General features: G+C 31.2%; 1 protein-coding gene across 1 annotated transcript; it reads right to left on the bottom strand.

Annotated features, from left to right (window-relative positions):
- Positions 1-15,503: 15,503 nt before the first annotated feature.
- On the bottom strand, positions 15,504-17,888 carry UGD1 (UDP-glucose dehydrogenase 1). The gene is made up of 2 exons (XM_039028155.2): positions 17,749-17,888; positions 15,504-17,240 (listed from the first exon to the last, which is right to left on the bottom strand). Exon 2 carries the CDS (start codon positions 17,236-17,238, stop codon positions 15,796-15,798), a length of 1,443 nt encoding a protein of 480 aa, XP_038884083.1. The 5' UTR covers positions 17,239-17,240; positions 17,749-17,888; the 3' UTR covers positions 15,504-15,795.

The raw sequence follows: 17,888 nt of genomic DNA, 5'->3' as shown, positions 1-17,888 counted from the left end.
TATCGTTGATGATTTTCTTGTAGACACAAGGTTCATCAACATTTTGAACAAAACCAAAGATTTATCGCAATATCAAATATAATGTTTCAAGATTTAGATGTCTGCTTCAACCCATAAATAGATCGATTCAACTTGTAAACTTTTTACTCATGACCTTGGGCTACGAACCCCTCGGGCTGAGACATAAAGATATTCTCTTCAAGATTGTCATTCAGAAAAGCAGTATTGACATCCATTTTCTATATCTCATAGTCATAATATGTGACTATGGATAAGAAAATTCTTATAGGCTTAAGCATAGCAACAGGGGAAAAAGTTTCCTCATAGTTAACCTCTTTCTTCTGAGTATAACACTTTGCTACAAGTCTAGCTTTGAAGATCTATACCTTCCCAGCATCATCTCTCTTTCTTTTATAGATCCATTTATACTCTATGGGTTTAACCCCTTCAGGTAGATCTACAAGGTCCCATACTGAATTGGAGTATAGATTCCATTTCAAGGTTCATGGCTTTGAACCATTAGTCCTTGTCTACGTCATTCATTGCTTGTTTATAGGATAATGGATCCTCAATACCATCATTTGGTATGACAACTTGAGTTTCAGTTAAACCCAAGTAACGGTCAAGTTGTGATACAATCCCCCCACTGCATCGAGGCACTCTCAACGATTGAGAAGAACGAAACTGACCTGAAGTATTGGCTTCTTCATTAACTCTTGATGAAGGACCAACTACATCAACAATCCTTATTGATTCTTCAGTAGTTTCTTTGTATTTGTATCGAATACAAAGTAGGTTGTATCCTTAGTGTTACCAGGATAAGGTACCCATCTTTATCCATGTACTATAGACCTTTGGTTGCATCTTAAACATTTGATCCATGTATGTCTCCACATATTATTCAAGACTCATAAGACAACCTAGGATGTTAGTTTATTGGAGGGTTATTAAAACAAAATAGAATACAATCAATAACATTTATCGAAATAACATCGATCACTCTTTATTGATGAAATAACATCAATAACTCTTTATTGATAACCGTCAATTAATTATATTTACTATTTATAAGTTTTAGGACATAAAATCCAACATAAATTAGGAATGAATCTTGTAAAATTGGAAAGAATTTGTATTAGCATACTAAATATTTGTGATCCTTAATTTTAGAGAGGATTTTATATATATATATATATATATATATATATATATATATATATATATTCCTTGCCTTTATGAGCTACCAGTTGTGCAGTTTATTTTGTATTAGCATACTAAATATTTGCCTTCATGAAAAAAAAAAAAAAAAATCATTTTCATCCCCCTATCATAGTTTGCTTTTATTGAGTTTAATCTCATTGTTAGTTTTAGATTGATCACTAAATTATTTTACAAAGTTAAGTTTAATATCAAAAGATTTAAATATAACTCGGTCTTCATAAAAACAATCTACGAAAAATGTTTAGACATAAGACTTTGTATTTTACTCTAGACATGGGGCAAATTTTGCATTATCACGTGTATCATTTCCACAAGATATATAAAATCATTTTTTTAATATAAAATATATAGAATCATTTATAGAATATCATAAATATATTTGAAAAATATCAAACCAATTTGCATTTTTCGCTGGTCTACTTTTAGGTTTTTTTTTTTTTAATTATTATTTATTTATTTATTTAAAGAAAAGGCCAAATTTTGTTAATTTTTTTTCCTATAAGCAAATAATTGATTGTAGGTTACCAACTTCAACGATTATTTTGAAGTAGGTTTTCATTTTTAATAATTTGATGGTGGTTGGGTGAGGAGTAGTGTCCCCAAATTTAATACCCAAAGCTAAGCATATATTTAATTTGGTTATTAAAATTGCTAATGACAATCTATTTTATTTTATGCTTCATCGGTCTATTTTCAAACTTTTTATTGCAAATTTATGATATATAACAATATTTGTCTTCGTGGAGTATTTTCATATGACACTCCATCTTATCTTATAGTTTCATTGTACAATAACATTCTTTTAGAAAAATAAGTTTAGATTATATTAATTATATATTCTAGAAAGAAGTTCATAACTCAAATTTAATATAGTTTGATATAATTAGGATTATACATACGTACAGATAGTTAGAAGTCTCTAATTCAAATTCTTTATTCTTTATTTTTGGAATGTAACGTTTTAAAAATTAAAACACACTAATTCGCTTCCAATTATTTCTTCTTGGAATATATAGGGGAATTTTTGAAAAATGGAATTCTACTTTGGGGTTTTACTTTAATGTCCCTTTGTATACACAAATTTAGGATGAAGGGGGAGGGTATGAAGGTAAATTTGAACCATCTATATATGTGGTTGCAAATTAAGAGCTTCTATTATTCCAAAATCCATTTTTAGGGAAATTTCTTTTAAGCTTTTAGAGGGTCTTGTTTTAGTAATGAGAAAGACTTGACCTAACAAGTAGGTATGATGTTATTAATTTTTGTTGATCAACTTCCCTATTAAAGATATTTAGATTACACAAAATACGACTAAAAGTATCAACTATAGAGTATAAATATTGTAAATTAAGTGAGATACAAATTAAACCAACTTAAAAACAACTTTACTATTAAAAACTAATTTGAATATGATGTTTATTTGCTATAAAAATATAACAATGTGAACTCGGGTTATATTTATGCACTTACAAACATAATCAATTGATGGAAATAAGAAAATGTGAGACTCCCTCGATACAATTCATTGTATTTATCATATTTTGTCATGAAAAACAATTGCAGGCCCTGCACCTAAATACGTAATCATATTATGTAATCCTATTATATACAAAAGGGTCCTCAATTTCATTTCCATTGATTAATATTATCTGGTTAGCATTTTACTTTCTAAAAATTTAGATATTTGTATTCATGAAAAAGTTTGTATTCTTTTTCTTTTATATGTTATTTTTTTAGGCCATATTTACAAAAACGAGAATTGACTCTTTTTTTTTTTTTGTCTTTTATGCATAATTTTTAGCCCCTTTTCACACATTTGCATGAATGAGACTAAGGAGCTATTTAATAGTTGGGTTAGGAGTTGGGTTGGTTGGACTTAAAAAGCCCACCCCGTGTTTGATGGCCGCTTAAATGAAATAGTGTGTTTTAAACTTACCGTTTTACTTTTCTCTTTTCTCCCCTTGTTTGACTTCCCATTTGCAGTGTTTTAATTCTTATTCTCCTTTCCCCTTTCTCTCCCTCTCTTCTCATATCATCTTCTATCTTCTTTCGTCGTTCGGTTTATCTTCTTCATCTCGTCTCTTCGTTCTCCCTTCAGCTGGAATGGATTGTACTCCTCTCAGACTTCGTGTCTTCGTTTCTCTTCTTTGGTTTCTTTGTATGTCTTTTTTTTTTTTAGTAGATCTAACAATATTTTGATAGATCTAACTATTTTCAAAGTACTACTACCTAAGTAATCTTGAGTTACTCAATTAATAGACATGTATTAAAATCCCAAAAATGGTACAGAGTACTACTACCTGTGTGATGTTGACTACCCTAATGTTGAAGAATTTTTGACTTCGTATAGAGGGGAACGCTACCATCTCTCAGACTGGCATAAACTATACACATACATGTTTAAATCTACATGGGATACATTATGCACATACATGTTTCAAATTAAATATAACATACATCATATGCATAAATATTTGAACACCACTAATATGGTTCAACTTTGGCATCCTAAGCAAAAAAAAATTAATTAATTATTACAAATAAAAAAAACAAAATCAAGTTCAAAATGAATTTGGACCACTTGACTCGACTCGAACCGGACTTGAACCGGCTGAATCGGCTCTCCAAGGCTCCAAATGAGGCTAAATCGGACTCTAGGGTGACTGAACCAGACCAAAATCACCAAAATTGGTCGAACTGACTTCACCTGTGTGAACCGGCGCATGAACGCGCACCTTTCTGGGTTGGGATGAATAGCATCGCGACACTGCATCCCAGAGTTGTAACACCTCGGGCTCCAGGATGAACAGTGTCACGACGCTGCGAGGGCAGTAGCTAAACTTCCAGTTTCTGCAGCTGACCATGCTTGCTCCGATCTTCGATTACAGCCTAATTTTAACTCTATTGACTCTAATAAAATTACAGACTCTAGAACACACATAAAAGCTCATCAATCAAGAGCAATTACAAATTAAACTTCATAATCAAAGGAAAATCTAATGCCAAAGTTGAATTTCAACCATATCAGTCAATCAAACATGCATCCATAAAAATTCACCCACCAAATTCAAATTAACGTTAATTGAGTGTTTAAATCATGTTTTGATACCAATTGATGGAATGTACAAGCACACAGCGGAAGTAATCAGAATCAATAAGCACTCTAATTACAATTAATTTGAATCTTGAAAGCATGCTAAAACAGATTTTCAAAGAAGAGGGTTTCAAAACTAATACCTTTGAAGAATTTCATGAAATCCAGGCTACTCTCCATGAATTTAAGCTTCAAAACAACAGTAGACCACCAAGAGTGTCTTCTCTGCTATTCTCCAACTTAGATTTGAGTGGTGAAAGTCACAATTGAGATTAATTAGGTAAGGGAAGCTGAAGGTTTGAGAGAGGTTTTTGAATTTTAGAAATCCAAACTACATCATCCTTTGCCACTCTGAAAATCAGAATTTTTATCAAGTTCATCCATGCAAGCACTCACTCACTTAATCAGCAAATTGACACATCAAATTACATGAGTTAGGGACTTAGGTGTTAAAAAGGGATCGAGCACTTCAATTAAAAAAAAATGGAAAACTCCAATAGCAAACTTATTTTTGCCAGTTTCCAAGTTTTATTTAATTTAGTTTTCTATTAAAATTAAATTTAAACAAAAATTCAAATCTAAATTTGAATTTTACCTAATTGAAAATGTTTTATTTAAACAATTAATTAAACTAATTTAATTAATTAATTAAATGATCATTTAATGTCAAATATTAAATTAATTAAACACCTAATTTATACATGAATCCCATTCATGCTAATCAATATTTAAATCAACATTTAAATATTTTAATCTCTCTGATTACGTTTAATTTCGATAAATTAAACGTTAATTATATTGAATATAATTATCCAATCCCTAAATTGAATTGAACATTTCAAATTTCAAAACCCTAAATGGAAATTTGAACACTTCAAGTTGAAACCCTAATTTTGATTTCAAACATTTCAAAACCACTCAATTCACTAATCCAAGACTTACGAACTAGTAGGGACCTTATAGACCTACAGATCATGAGCTCCAACGATTTGAGATTAATTGACTAAACTCTTTAAACCTAATTAATCAATATTCGTTAACTACCGAAATACGACAATATAGCTCAGTAATTGCACTCTCCTCACTGTAGATATATTTCTGTCAACTTGATTTAACCATAATCAGTAAGTCGACCATTCACAGGTTGTTCGTAATATCGGCTAGGTCAAATGTTGTTTTACCCCTGAAATTACATCTTGCTCCTTAAGTCCCACTGATCCTCTAATGAAGAATTGGTTTGCGATCCAATCACTAAACTGAGTCCCTTTCGGGTCAATGAGAGGGTGGGGCCCCTGTTCAAGACCTAGAATCAGTACTTGAGAAAGCAACCTTTTTACTATCTCTAAATCGGGTAAGTGTGAATCCCATCTTACATCCTATGTCCCCAACTATCTTCCTGATCTTACCCCTGAAATGGGAGACTTATTGAGCTGGCGTTGTTGAGTCAACCCTCACCTATGCAAATCTAAGGATAATCCCGAATAAACAAGAGTTCATAGTTAGCTCAGGTTTAAGGTCGAGTTACTTAGGTCATCGATTTGAAATAGTCAGTCTTAAACAGTAAACAATGTTATAAAGTAAAAATGACTTATTTCTTAGTCTGATCTTATGCAAACTCATTACATAGGATGTCTCCGCTCTTCATGCCACTACATGATGAATCAGGATCACTTCGTTTATAGTACTTTACAAGAAATTGTAACAACTACAGAGTGGGCCGCATCCAATAGTATTACCAAAATAAGGCACCCAACCTTATTCATATATTATAGATCGTTTTGGCTATTTACTCAAACTTGACCCATCTTTATGTCACCACATAAAGTTCAAGTATTCATGTAATAGCCAAGGATCTTTAGTTTATTGGATTTAGTCTTTACAAGTGAAATTTACATATTCAACAACGGTTTTATTAAATAAATATTAATAACAACTTTATTGATAATAGAAAATGTTTAACATTACAAACTGCGAGTTTTAGGACATACAACCCGACAGGCCTAAATGAGAATACCAGTGAATTCAAGATTAGAAGTTTGAAGAAATAATATTCGGCAGTAACGGGGATGTTAAATCAATCAGGGTTTGGATGGAACGAGGAGTTCAAGTGCATTCAGGTGGACAAGGAGATTTTCGATGTCTAGGTTCGAGTAAGTTTTTTAAAATAATGAACAATGTACACCATACCCATTTTTGTATAATTTCTAATATTGCCTCCATATACTAATGCAAAGTCATCCTAGCTCGAAGGGGTTGTGGAAAAAGTCACTCACCCATTACGATGAACTATCAAGTGCATTTGAGAAGGACAGGACAACCAAGCAGTCTTGCGAGCCCTCAGTGGTGATGGCGTCAAAGTTTTTTCTGTAAATGAAGGAGGAGATTCGACTAGGATCACAAGAATACCTTACCCCTAATAATGAACAAACCTAACTGCTTGAGGATGCGATGGAAGAAGATCAAGTAGATAGGTCCACAGGGAGAGCAAATGTACCAAATATTTCCATTGGTAGAGCAAGCGTATCAGCAAAGCCATCTAGAGGGAGTAAGAGGAAATGACTCATATTCTAGAATGAAATGATCAACATCATGTGATCAACCGCTGATATGAAAACAGTGCACATGGGCAAACTCGTTGCGTGGCAAGCCGAGAAATATGAGATGGAATTTGGACATCAAAAGGAGGTAGTTTAGGCCATATATGTTATTGAAGGGCTCACTGAGGATGATAGATGTTACCTAATTGATATAATTAGCACGGGCATACAAAAGACGAACCTTTTCCTCGTTGTACCAGAAGAAAAACGGCTACGGTACTGTACATGCCTACTTGATCGGACCCACTAGACTGAGTACCTAACATTTCAACCCGAAAACATGTTTTTTGTGAATTTTTTTTTTTAATGACCACATGTTCAGTTGTTTGATAGAATTTTTCTAATGTTCAAAACAATATAATTGTACTACACTATCACATTCTCACCATCATTATGAAATGGAAGGTAATTATTCTATGTACAATTTTAGTTCCACATATACGATCCATAACATAAACTATTAAGTTGTCCAATTATTCAACGTTTATGTGTACAATATGTTAGATAATAATGTTAAGTTAGCAAGATTCAATATACATACATACAATATACCAATTCATTAGTAATTGAGCAACAATATGACATGTATTTTGGGGTTATGTTTTACAGATTGAAGAGAATTAGAATTATTAAAAAATTTTAAAAGAATACATTGAGAATAATCTATTATGTTTTATAAATTGAGATAAAAATTTGAGATTTTCCAGTTTATGTCATAAAAGAGTTGAGAAAATAGGTGTATAGTTGAAACTTAATCAACAAAGCAAAGTAAAACATTAAAAAAAATTATATATATATATATATTAAAAAAAAAAAACCAATCTCATTTACAAAAACTGCATTAGATACTCCAACTCAACGCAACTTAATTCTACACCTAAACACAGACTTATAAACTCAACTCAACTCAATTCTGCACACCAAACACAAACTAGGGTTGGCAATAAGGCCGGGGAGGGAGCACTCCCCATCCTCGTCCTCGCGGGGGTATTTTCCCCTATCCTTGCTCCCGTCCTTGCCAATTAAAGGCGGGAACGGTGACGGGGATGGAGGTTCCCCGTAGGGGAAACGGTTCCCCACGGGGACCCATCCCCATATATATATATAACCAATATATGTATATTAATATATTTAAAAAATAATTAAAAAAAATAATCGAGGACGGGATGGGGACCTGACCCCGCAGGGATTTTTGTCAATCCTAACATAAACGATAATTACCAACTCAACTCTACACAACAAACACAGACAATTTAACTCTCCATATAATAATTACCAACTCAACTCAACTCCTTACTTTTATCACACACCAAATATCGCCCAAGAGAAATCTTTTTCTCCTCATATATAAAAAAATCATTTTAAAATAAATTAAATAATTTTATCTTATTAAATCAAAATAACTATGAATTTTGTTTTGAAAATTTGGATTTTTCCATTTTAAAAGTATTTATAACAAGATTATGTGTTTTTCCAAATTGAAATTTGACTAATGAATGAGATGTAATTAGATCATTATTATTTTATTTTAAAATATTTTAATTTAGTTTAATTAACGATTAACTTTTTTTAAGTATAAAAATGAAAAATAATACTTTAAATCATATAACTGCATAGTTTGTTGAAACACTATTTTAATTAATTAGAAATATAAAGAAAGTTCCATATGAAACTAAACAATATCAATGAATTTTTTAATACGATGGTTGCCTGTTTATCATCAGAGAAATCTCATTATTTTGGTGATTGATTCAATTCAAAAATTCATAAACATGACCTTAGTTCTGACCCAATACAAGGTTAAACCATCCCTTTACTTTTGTCCAAAAATATTATGATATACAATAAAATATAAATATAAAAATGAATTAACTTCTTGATATGTCACTAGAAAATCAACACAAATTAAAAAATCAATCAAAATATAGTTTACAATCCTCATTTTAAAGGTTGATTTGATCTTTCAGTAAAGTTAAAATCAAAATCAACCAAAATAAATAGTGTGTCATTAAAATCAATTGAACCAACTATTAACCCACATGCTGAATTGATATATGTTTGTAAAATTTAAAAAATATTTTGTGTATTTTATAATTTTGAATAATAATCAATAAGCTAATTAGTAGTTAAAAAGGAATTACAATTTGGTAATAATATAATTGAAATGAAGCATTGTCATCACGTGCTTTGATTGAAGGGAATATTAGAAAGAGGAGAGAGAGAAGGATAGAGAAAGGGGAACTAATCAGAATCTTTTTATTTATTTATTTATTTATTTATTTCCTCTCCCTCCCTCTTTTTAATTAATAAGCTAACTTGATTCTAAAGCAAGAATGTCAATTTCACCCCCACACCCCTAAACTTTTGCTTTTTTACATTACCAACCCAACCAACCATTTCATTCATTTATTGATTTTTATTTCTAACCGACGATGGATGATCACCTACAACTACAACCCACCACAAGCTTAAGCTTGTTCTAAATACAATTGGATTCTCTATTTTAACTTCGTCCAAAAAGGTTAAAATTTTCAAATTTTCAAATTTTCAAAATTAAAAATAATAATAAGAGTAGAGAATATATGAGAATTATAAGTGTTTTTAAAAAATTTTGTACGAATGACTCAAAATGAAATTTAACCCATTTTTCGAAACTTTGTTTTTAACCTTTCATGAAATTATCAAAACAGACCATTGTACATGGATTAGGATCTCACCCTCCCTACTTCCTAATCTCACCCTCCTTACTTTCTCTCCTTTGGGTTTAGGTCCTCCCACTCCTCACTCTCTCTATTTTCTCTTACTCTCGATCTTTGCTCTATAGTGACAGAAGTCGAGAGTGCTCTATAGTAGCAGAAGTCGAGAACTCAACACACATGCATAATAAGGTCTTTTTGGTAATTTTTGTGGATGATGACGCAAGTGAAAGGTCAAAAAAAAAAATCAAAAGTGTAGCATATTCTATTTTGAACCCAAAATTTAGGTCCACTGTAAAATTGTCTCGTATTTTATTTATTTTAATTTTGAGAACGGAGAATCTGTTATGTATAACAAAATTGAAGAATTAGATCATTACAATATTTGGATATTTTTCTCATAATAAATTCAACCATAGTAGCCTTAAAATTCCTATATCTCCTTAAAATATAGACATGTCACTATAATGTTTGAGCTACTTTTTTTTAACTTAAAATTGTTTTTTGAAACTAAAATGGTCCTAAAATTAAAAGTAAATTGTACCTTGTTTGTTGAAGAAACTTTTGTCTTACCATACAAATTTATACTTTAGATTGCCTCAAAACATGCCTCTCATTAATTATAACGTCGAGTTGTTCCCTCCTCATTTGCCCTTCTTACCTAAAAACCTACCATGAAGCATGAGCTACTTCCTTTTTCCATCTTTACCCAAACAATCTTCCCTAAATGTCTTACAATCTTACTAAAATAGAATTCTTCACTTTGTTAATCAAGTTTTCCCATTTTTAAAATTTACCTAGGATAATACACGTGACTTTAGACCTAAGAGTAAAATCAAAAAGAATAAAACTTAAATCAAAGAATGGGCTGAAATGCCCGAGTCCAAGACAAGGTAAAGCGAGAAGAGGAAAAGCAACATGGACCAAAGCTCATGTTGCAACGCTCGCCAGGTAGCTCTTAAGAAATCGGCCCAAAATGGGGTCGAGCGTGAAGAAGAATCTAGAAAAGAGATATGTTTAGGGTCAAGGGAGCAATTTGAAAACCTTGAAAGAAAAGTCTTAGATCAGAATAACTCTATAAATAGGACGAGAAAGCACCAAAAGAAGTAAGTGCATTTAGATACTATAATTTTCAAGTGTATTTAGATACTATAACTTCCTTGTTGTGACGTTGTTCTCTTTGCTGAGTTAAGCATTAGAGCTTATGTGGCTAGCACCACATCGATGTACATGTTTTCTCTACTTTTGAATTATAAATGTACCGTTATTGGTATCAAGAGATTAGACATTTTCATTGTCTAAAATTTTGCATCAACAAACTCTATCGTAAAATTTAGTTTTTTCTAAAACGAATAAATACTTAGAGAGAGAGAAAAAAAATTTGTTTTAGTTTTGACTTTTAAGATAATATTAGTATCATATCTAGAATTGACAATAAAAAATTATATAGGAGAGGGACGAAAAATTAAACCAGGGCCTACCTTAGTTGACACTTAAATTAAAATTGGTTTTCCCTTTTGGTGGGGCCTACAACCACTCAATGACACGTGTTGTATTATAAGCCCGACCCCACATTGTCAATTCAAGAGATTTTGGAGATTTCAACTTTTTGTTAAGTGGGAGGGAAAGCATAAGCCAATGCCCATTGCCCACAGACAAAATATCTTAGTTGCTTATCATCATAACTTTTTTAAAACCATAAATTTAATAATAATTTAGCTAATCAAATCTTGTATTTAGATATTTGGTTATATTAATGTTGCACTTTGGTTAAAGAGGGTCATTGCTCCTAATTTAAATTAATTAATTAACTTAAAGAAAAAGGGGAAAGATGTTTTTTTTTTCTTCATAAGTGTGAATAATTTATTATTAAAAGAGACTTTTGTTTATGGTTGGATGGTCAATATTGGAAGTGATATCTCTAGACTTCTATTTTACTAAATAAAGTAAGTAAGGCCTTAGTTTTCATAATTCACATAATTTTTTGTTACATTTGTGGGGGTCATTTCATCTCTATCCAAATTCCAAAACACAACACAATCATCTCTCTATCTTCAAACCAATCAAATGGTTAATGGGCCTTTTTTTGGGCTTTTTAGACTTGGGGTAAGTCCATTACCATAGAATAATAGCCAAATAAATTAAGAATTTTTCAAATTTATTAATAATTAAAAAGTAAATTGTTCTTTCAAACAAAACAATAATATTATCTAATCACTTAAGGAATCGCGTCATAAGATTAGATAGTCTGAGGGCTTAGAAAAATATGAATTTTATTTTTGTTAAATTACGAAATTCCTCCCTGAATTTTGAGTTTTGTATCTATTTAGTTTTTAAACTTTCAAAATTACAAAGTTAACCCTTGAATTTTGGTATTTTTTTAAAAAAATATGGATCTACTAAGACACAAAATTAAAAGTTATTTCAAAATATATTAAAATTCTAGGGACATATTAGATATATTTGAAAGTTCAAGGACTAAATAAAACAAATGTCAAAATTTAAGAACTAAACTAATTTGTAATTTAATTTTTGTTTAGTTTAACAATTATGGAAGTGATTGATCAAATTACCATCATTACTTATCTACTTAACTACGCTCAAATTGATATAAAAATTTGTGAATTATTAGATATATGGATAAGTGTAATGGTGTTTGAAATAATTTCAAGTATAGAGGTGTTGGCATGGATGGTAGCACTAGTATGGAGCCAGAGGTGGGTTGATAAGATTTTTTTTTTTTCTTTTCCTTTTTTTGGTGGATGGATGAGAGATGGCAATATTGGTGTGTGGATCCCACCACCTACAAATCAAAATGACAATAAATAACCTTCACCAAGTTCTTTTAATTTGTATTTACCGTGTAGATTATTTTAGTTTGGGTTATAATAATATATATTTGTGTAAACTATTTTAGTTTGAGAATGAAATAGTAAATATTATAATAAAGAATAAAAAAAATAATAAATGTAAAATAATAAATAAGGTAGCAAATGAGAGTTTTGAAATAATGTGTACTAACTAATTGGGAATTTTGAATTAGTATTTACTATAGCAAAAGATAATTATTATAGTCCTATGATAATTTTTGCCCTAAATGTCCCTTAAATCTTATTTAAAATTTGAACTTTATGTTATTATTTTTTAAGAAAAAAAATCAGTTAAACTTTAAAAAAAATGTTACAATTTTGACTCTTTAATAATTTTTATCGTTAGAAAAAAGTTCTCTTATGTATTCATTTAATGAATTATAAAACATACCTAAATTTCGGAGAAAAATTATAATAGAGGTTTTTTTTTTTTTTTTTTGTTAAAATTTATAAGTTTTGGCAAACTTACTCAACTCAATGATTAATTTGTCTACGGGTTACAATTTTTTTTTTTGGTTAAATTAGTGGGTAAATTAGTAAAAATTAAACCATGGTAAAAATTATAATACTTATTTAAGTTTAGGTCCATGTGACAAAATTGATAATTTACCATTAAAATTGATACAATCTAACAAATGTATAGTCATATTTGGTTTTTTTATCCTTATATTTTTATTTAAAAAAAATTTAAATAAATATTTCTCAAATATTCTATTTTTGGGGAAATTTTCAAGTTTCACATCTAAACTTGTTAAGTTGCATCAATTTTCACTATAGCCTTTCAATTTAACCAAATTGGATCCAGACTTAGAATAGTGTTACAATTTTTACCATTTATTAAATATCGTTATTTCATTCACTAATTTTCATAAATGCCAAAAGAAATATCTCTATAAATTAACTAATTTTGATAATTATATCAAGTTTTGCACCAATCTAAATTTGATTGATACACAAACTAATTATGTCAAAAGCTTTGGCTTGAACATCGTTTTCTTTTAACTTTTATCCCTTGTTTATAATGCGTATGTTTTATAATTTATTAAAAACGTATGAGAATTTGCCTAAAGAAAACAAATTTGTAAATGTGAATTTATCAAAGAGTAAAAAAAATTGTAACCCTTATTTAAATTACAGGTGCAATTTAACCAAATTAAAGGTCCATTTGGATTGACTTGAAAAAAAAATACTTTTCAAAAAATTCTTTTTTATTTAAATATTTTTGACAAAAATTATTGAAAATACACTTCAAAAGCTATATTGAATGGTTGTCAAATACTTCAATTTTTTTCAAAATGATTTCTTTTTTAAATTAAATATTTGAAAATACATTTCAAACCTATCTTAAAAGTTTACCCTTAAAAATTTATGTAGCATGGTGTAAAATTAATTTTTTCTCTCTATATATATTGAAGCAGTTTTTCTCTATATTTTTAATTTGGCCCAATTTCGGTCCCAATGGGCTTGTAAATGGTTTACATGGGAATTAATAAAATAAATTTAATTTGTGAGAATGAAGTTGATTTTATTGATATATATTAGAGTTATGGTTTCAAATATATAATCCTCTAATATTTTTCTCTTGCATGTAGACATTGATATGAGCGCTTGCAAGATTATTGCCAAATCAATGGAGATGAATTTTCAATTTGCAAATGGTGGAGAGACAATCAATTTGTTGAATTCTTATAATTTTTAAATTTTTTTTTAGAGAAAAGCTCTTATTTCTTATTGCTTTGAGTGTATGTTGATTTCTGAATATCTCAAATAAAGGGTAGCTTTATCTATTTATTAAGTTTTGGGAGACCGTGTGTAGGTTTGAGCTTGATTAGCTTTGTGTCTAATTTTAGGCTTAGATTTAATCCTATCTTTTTTATATAAAAAAATTATCTAAATTTGACCTAATCTATTTTAATAAGTCAACTTAGGTTCAACTCAGTCGTGACATTGATAGGATGCAATGTAATAATAAGTAGAAAATGATGCTCAAAACTTCTTAGACAATCCCTATCTTCTTGACCAGCTTACACTAGTAACTCCTTACAAAAGGGAACTATTTCATCATAAAAGTCGACCTTTAAATCAAAACCCCCTTAATCTATTCAAGTCTCATACAGAAATTAATAACTCCTTAGTTGAAGTAAGAAGGGCATTTGTTGAAGAACAACACACTCCACAAAAGACGAGAACAATATCGTTGTTGTGATAATAGGTGTATAAAGAAGTCATCATAACATCAAGTAAGTGGGCCTTCTTAAGTACTTTCTCATTTCGGGCAACAGTAATTTCTAACAATTTCCAATAACAAAGGGTATAGAAGAACTCTCCATAGATCTTTAAAGAAGATCCCAATAAACTTCCTCATTTTCAATAATTCAACAACCTAACGTTGATTTTGGATTTTCTTTGACTTGCTATATATCGAGGACTCTAAAAACCAGGCTTTCAAAGAGGAACCGTGACTCACAAACTTCTATCTAAAAACGGTTGTGATTCTCTAAAATTTCATATATAGTTCATCTTACGTTAAGAACGACTTTGCTTTTCAATGGTTGATCCTCATACTTTCTATAAGATTGAAATGTTTAGTAAAATACACCATCTTGAAAATATAGTTGCTCTACAAATAAAATGAATTCATATCTTTTTTTTTTTCTAAAGAAAAATTGTCTTTATTGTGCTAGATATAGATAATATTTTTTTTAAAGAAAAAAAAACTCACTCAAAGATAATTTAAACCATCTATTTAGTAGGTATGATGAATATAAAAATAGTAGCAGGAATATATATCTTAACTTTTGAATCTCACCTGTTAAAAATAATTTAATAATTAATTAAATAAAAATAGTACCAAACTATTTCGATTAATAGCAATGATCTTCTAATTTATTTAACAAGCAAATTTGATATTACTCAATTATCACACTTTATAGAACATTTAACCATAAAAAAATACACAAAACCAATAAGAAAAAAAAAAAGGATTTAATATGCCTTTGTGAGTTAAATCATCACTAGTAAAACCTTTAGATGAGAAATTGGAACAATAAATTCACATATTTTAACAAATTACATTTTCGTCAATTAATCTCATCACTAATCCATATAAAACTTCAGTAATAATTACACAATAAGTGCCTCAAATATAATATTTTCTAGTAATAATTAACCTTATGATAAAAAACTGGCACTTTATCTCCATTTTTCCCACTCCAAATACTGATTTCTACGCTAAACCATCAAATAACTAAAGATTTTATCGAGATGATGAACAAGAACACAGGTCCTAGGAATTAACCTGCATTTCACTTGATGTTTCAAGCAATAGCAGGCAGGTCCTTGAGCCATGGATCCAATGGCTTCCCCACAGAGTAAACAATGAAACCAATGTGTCTCAGCTTCACGGCATCGACAATGTTCCGACCGTCGAATACGAACGCAGGCTTTTGCATATTGTCGTAGATCCTCTGGAAATCAAGCTTCTTGAACTCGTCCCATTCGGTTAGAAAGCAGACTCCATGAGCATCTTTTGTTGCTTCATAAGCATCCCATTCGACGCTTATTTGTTTTATAGCGGTCGGGCTCATCGGCTGAAGATGAACCGAGTGATCCCAATTGAACTTCTCCATTGAAAGGTCTCTTTCGATGTGGTCAGCAGAAACTTGTGGATCATATATGCTTAGCTTCGCTTTGTCGCCTAACAAACCTTTGCACACATCAATGGCTGGTGTCTCTCTTGTGTCACCGGTGTCTTTCTTGAACGCAAATCCAAGGATGGCGATCTTCTTGCCTGAGACAGTGTTGAACATGGATGAAACAACTCGATTGACAAATCGGGACTTCTGGTAGTCGTTTATTTTGATGACATGTTTCCAGTAGTTTGCTACCTCTGGAAGGCCATTGCATTCACAGATGTACACCAAATTTAAAATGTCTTTCTGGAAACAAGAACCGCCAAAACCTGCACTAGCATTCAAGAACTTCGGGCCGATTCTTGAATCCATACCAACCGAGTGTGATACTTCAGTTATATCTGCGCCGGTTGTCTCACAGAGAGCGGAAATGGCATTGACTGAAGAGATCCTTTGAGCTAAAAAGGCATTGGCAGCTAGTTTTGATAACTCAGCAGACCATAGATTAGTACAAAGAATTCTCTCAACGGGCACCCAATGAGCATACACATCTCTGAGTTCCTCTATCGCCTTAAATCCCTCTGGAGTTTCCCGTCCACCGATAAGAACCCGGTCGGGATTAAAAAGGTCACGAACAGCGGTTCCCTCAGCAAGAAACTCAGGGTTTGAGAGTATTTGGAAGTTGATCCCTTTGCTGTTGTGAGTCAGTATCTTTTCAATGGCCTCAGCTGTCTTCACAGGGACAGTAGATTTTTCAACCACAATCTTATCCGATTTTGAAACATCGGCAATCATCCGAGCAGCACTTTCCCAGTATGTAAGATCGGCTGCTTTGCCAGCTCCAAGGCCCTGAGTTTTAGTTGGTGTATTAACAGAAACAAAGACTATATCAGCCTCACCAACATGTTTCTCAACATCACAGCTAAAAAATAGATTCTTCCCTCTACATTGTTTCACCACATCTTCAAGGCCTGGCTCGTATATCGGTAGCTGTTCGCTATTCCAAGCATCGATCCTCGACACCGAAATATCGACGACAGTTACCTCTATGGAGGGACACTTAAAAGCAATCACCGCCATTGTCGGGCCACCGACATAGCCAGCCCCAATGCAACAGATCTTCACCATTTCTAATTGTTTCAAACAACAAGCAGATGCAAATGAAAGCAGATTAGTAACAAAAGCAAATGCAACCTAACATAATCTCCAATTTTCTCATCCATAACTCCAAAAACACATCTCCATTCTACAATCCAAATTCCAAACTACTAAAACCCCAAATCATTCCAACTCTAATAGAGAACTAAATCTTGGTATAACAAAAGAGTTAAGACCTACAAATGCAAGTAATCAATTCAACAACCAGAAATCCCTCTAAATCACAGTTTCCATTACAACATTCAACATTCAGACCTAAAATATAATCACCCACTTACAAAAGTTTTGCTCCTAGGCAAAAACAAACTCAAAGAAGCAAAAAAAGAACAAAGTGAGCAAAACCCAGAACACAAAAACACAAGACAACATTGTAAAAATCCTAGAAGAAGCAAGATGAATGTGTGGTTCAATCATAGAGCAGGGATTATCAGAAAGGAACAAAGGGAAATGAAATCTCGAGACGAAGAACAGAGGAATTACCTTGAATTTTCGGAGACCCTCAAAACTGCTTTGCAAAAAATGATGTAATGTTATATATATAGGCCAAGAACATATTGAGATGCAATGCATCAAGATTTTTGTGTCTTCACTGAGGAAATGGCCCACTTTGTCCTTTGTCC

Source organism: Benincasa hispida, chromosome 4, assembly GCF_027475165.1.
Source record: "Benincasa hispida cultivar pf3 chromosome 4, pf3_genome.v1.1, whole genome shotgun sequence".
Taxonomy (NCBI): Eukaryota; Viridiplantae; Streptophyta; class Magnoliopsida; order Cucurbitales; family Cucurbitaceae; genus Benincasa; species Benincasa hispida.
The sequence above is the reverse complement of the archived record's forward strand: the minus strand, read 5'-3'. Positions and strand labels throughout refer to the sequence as shown.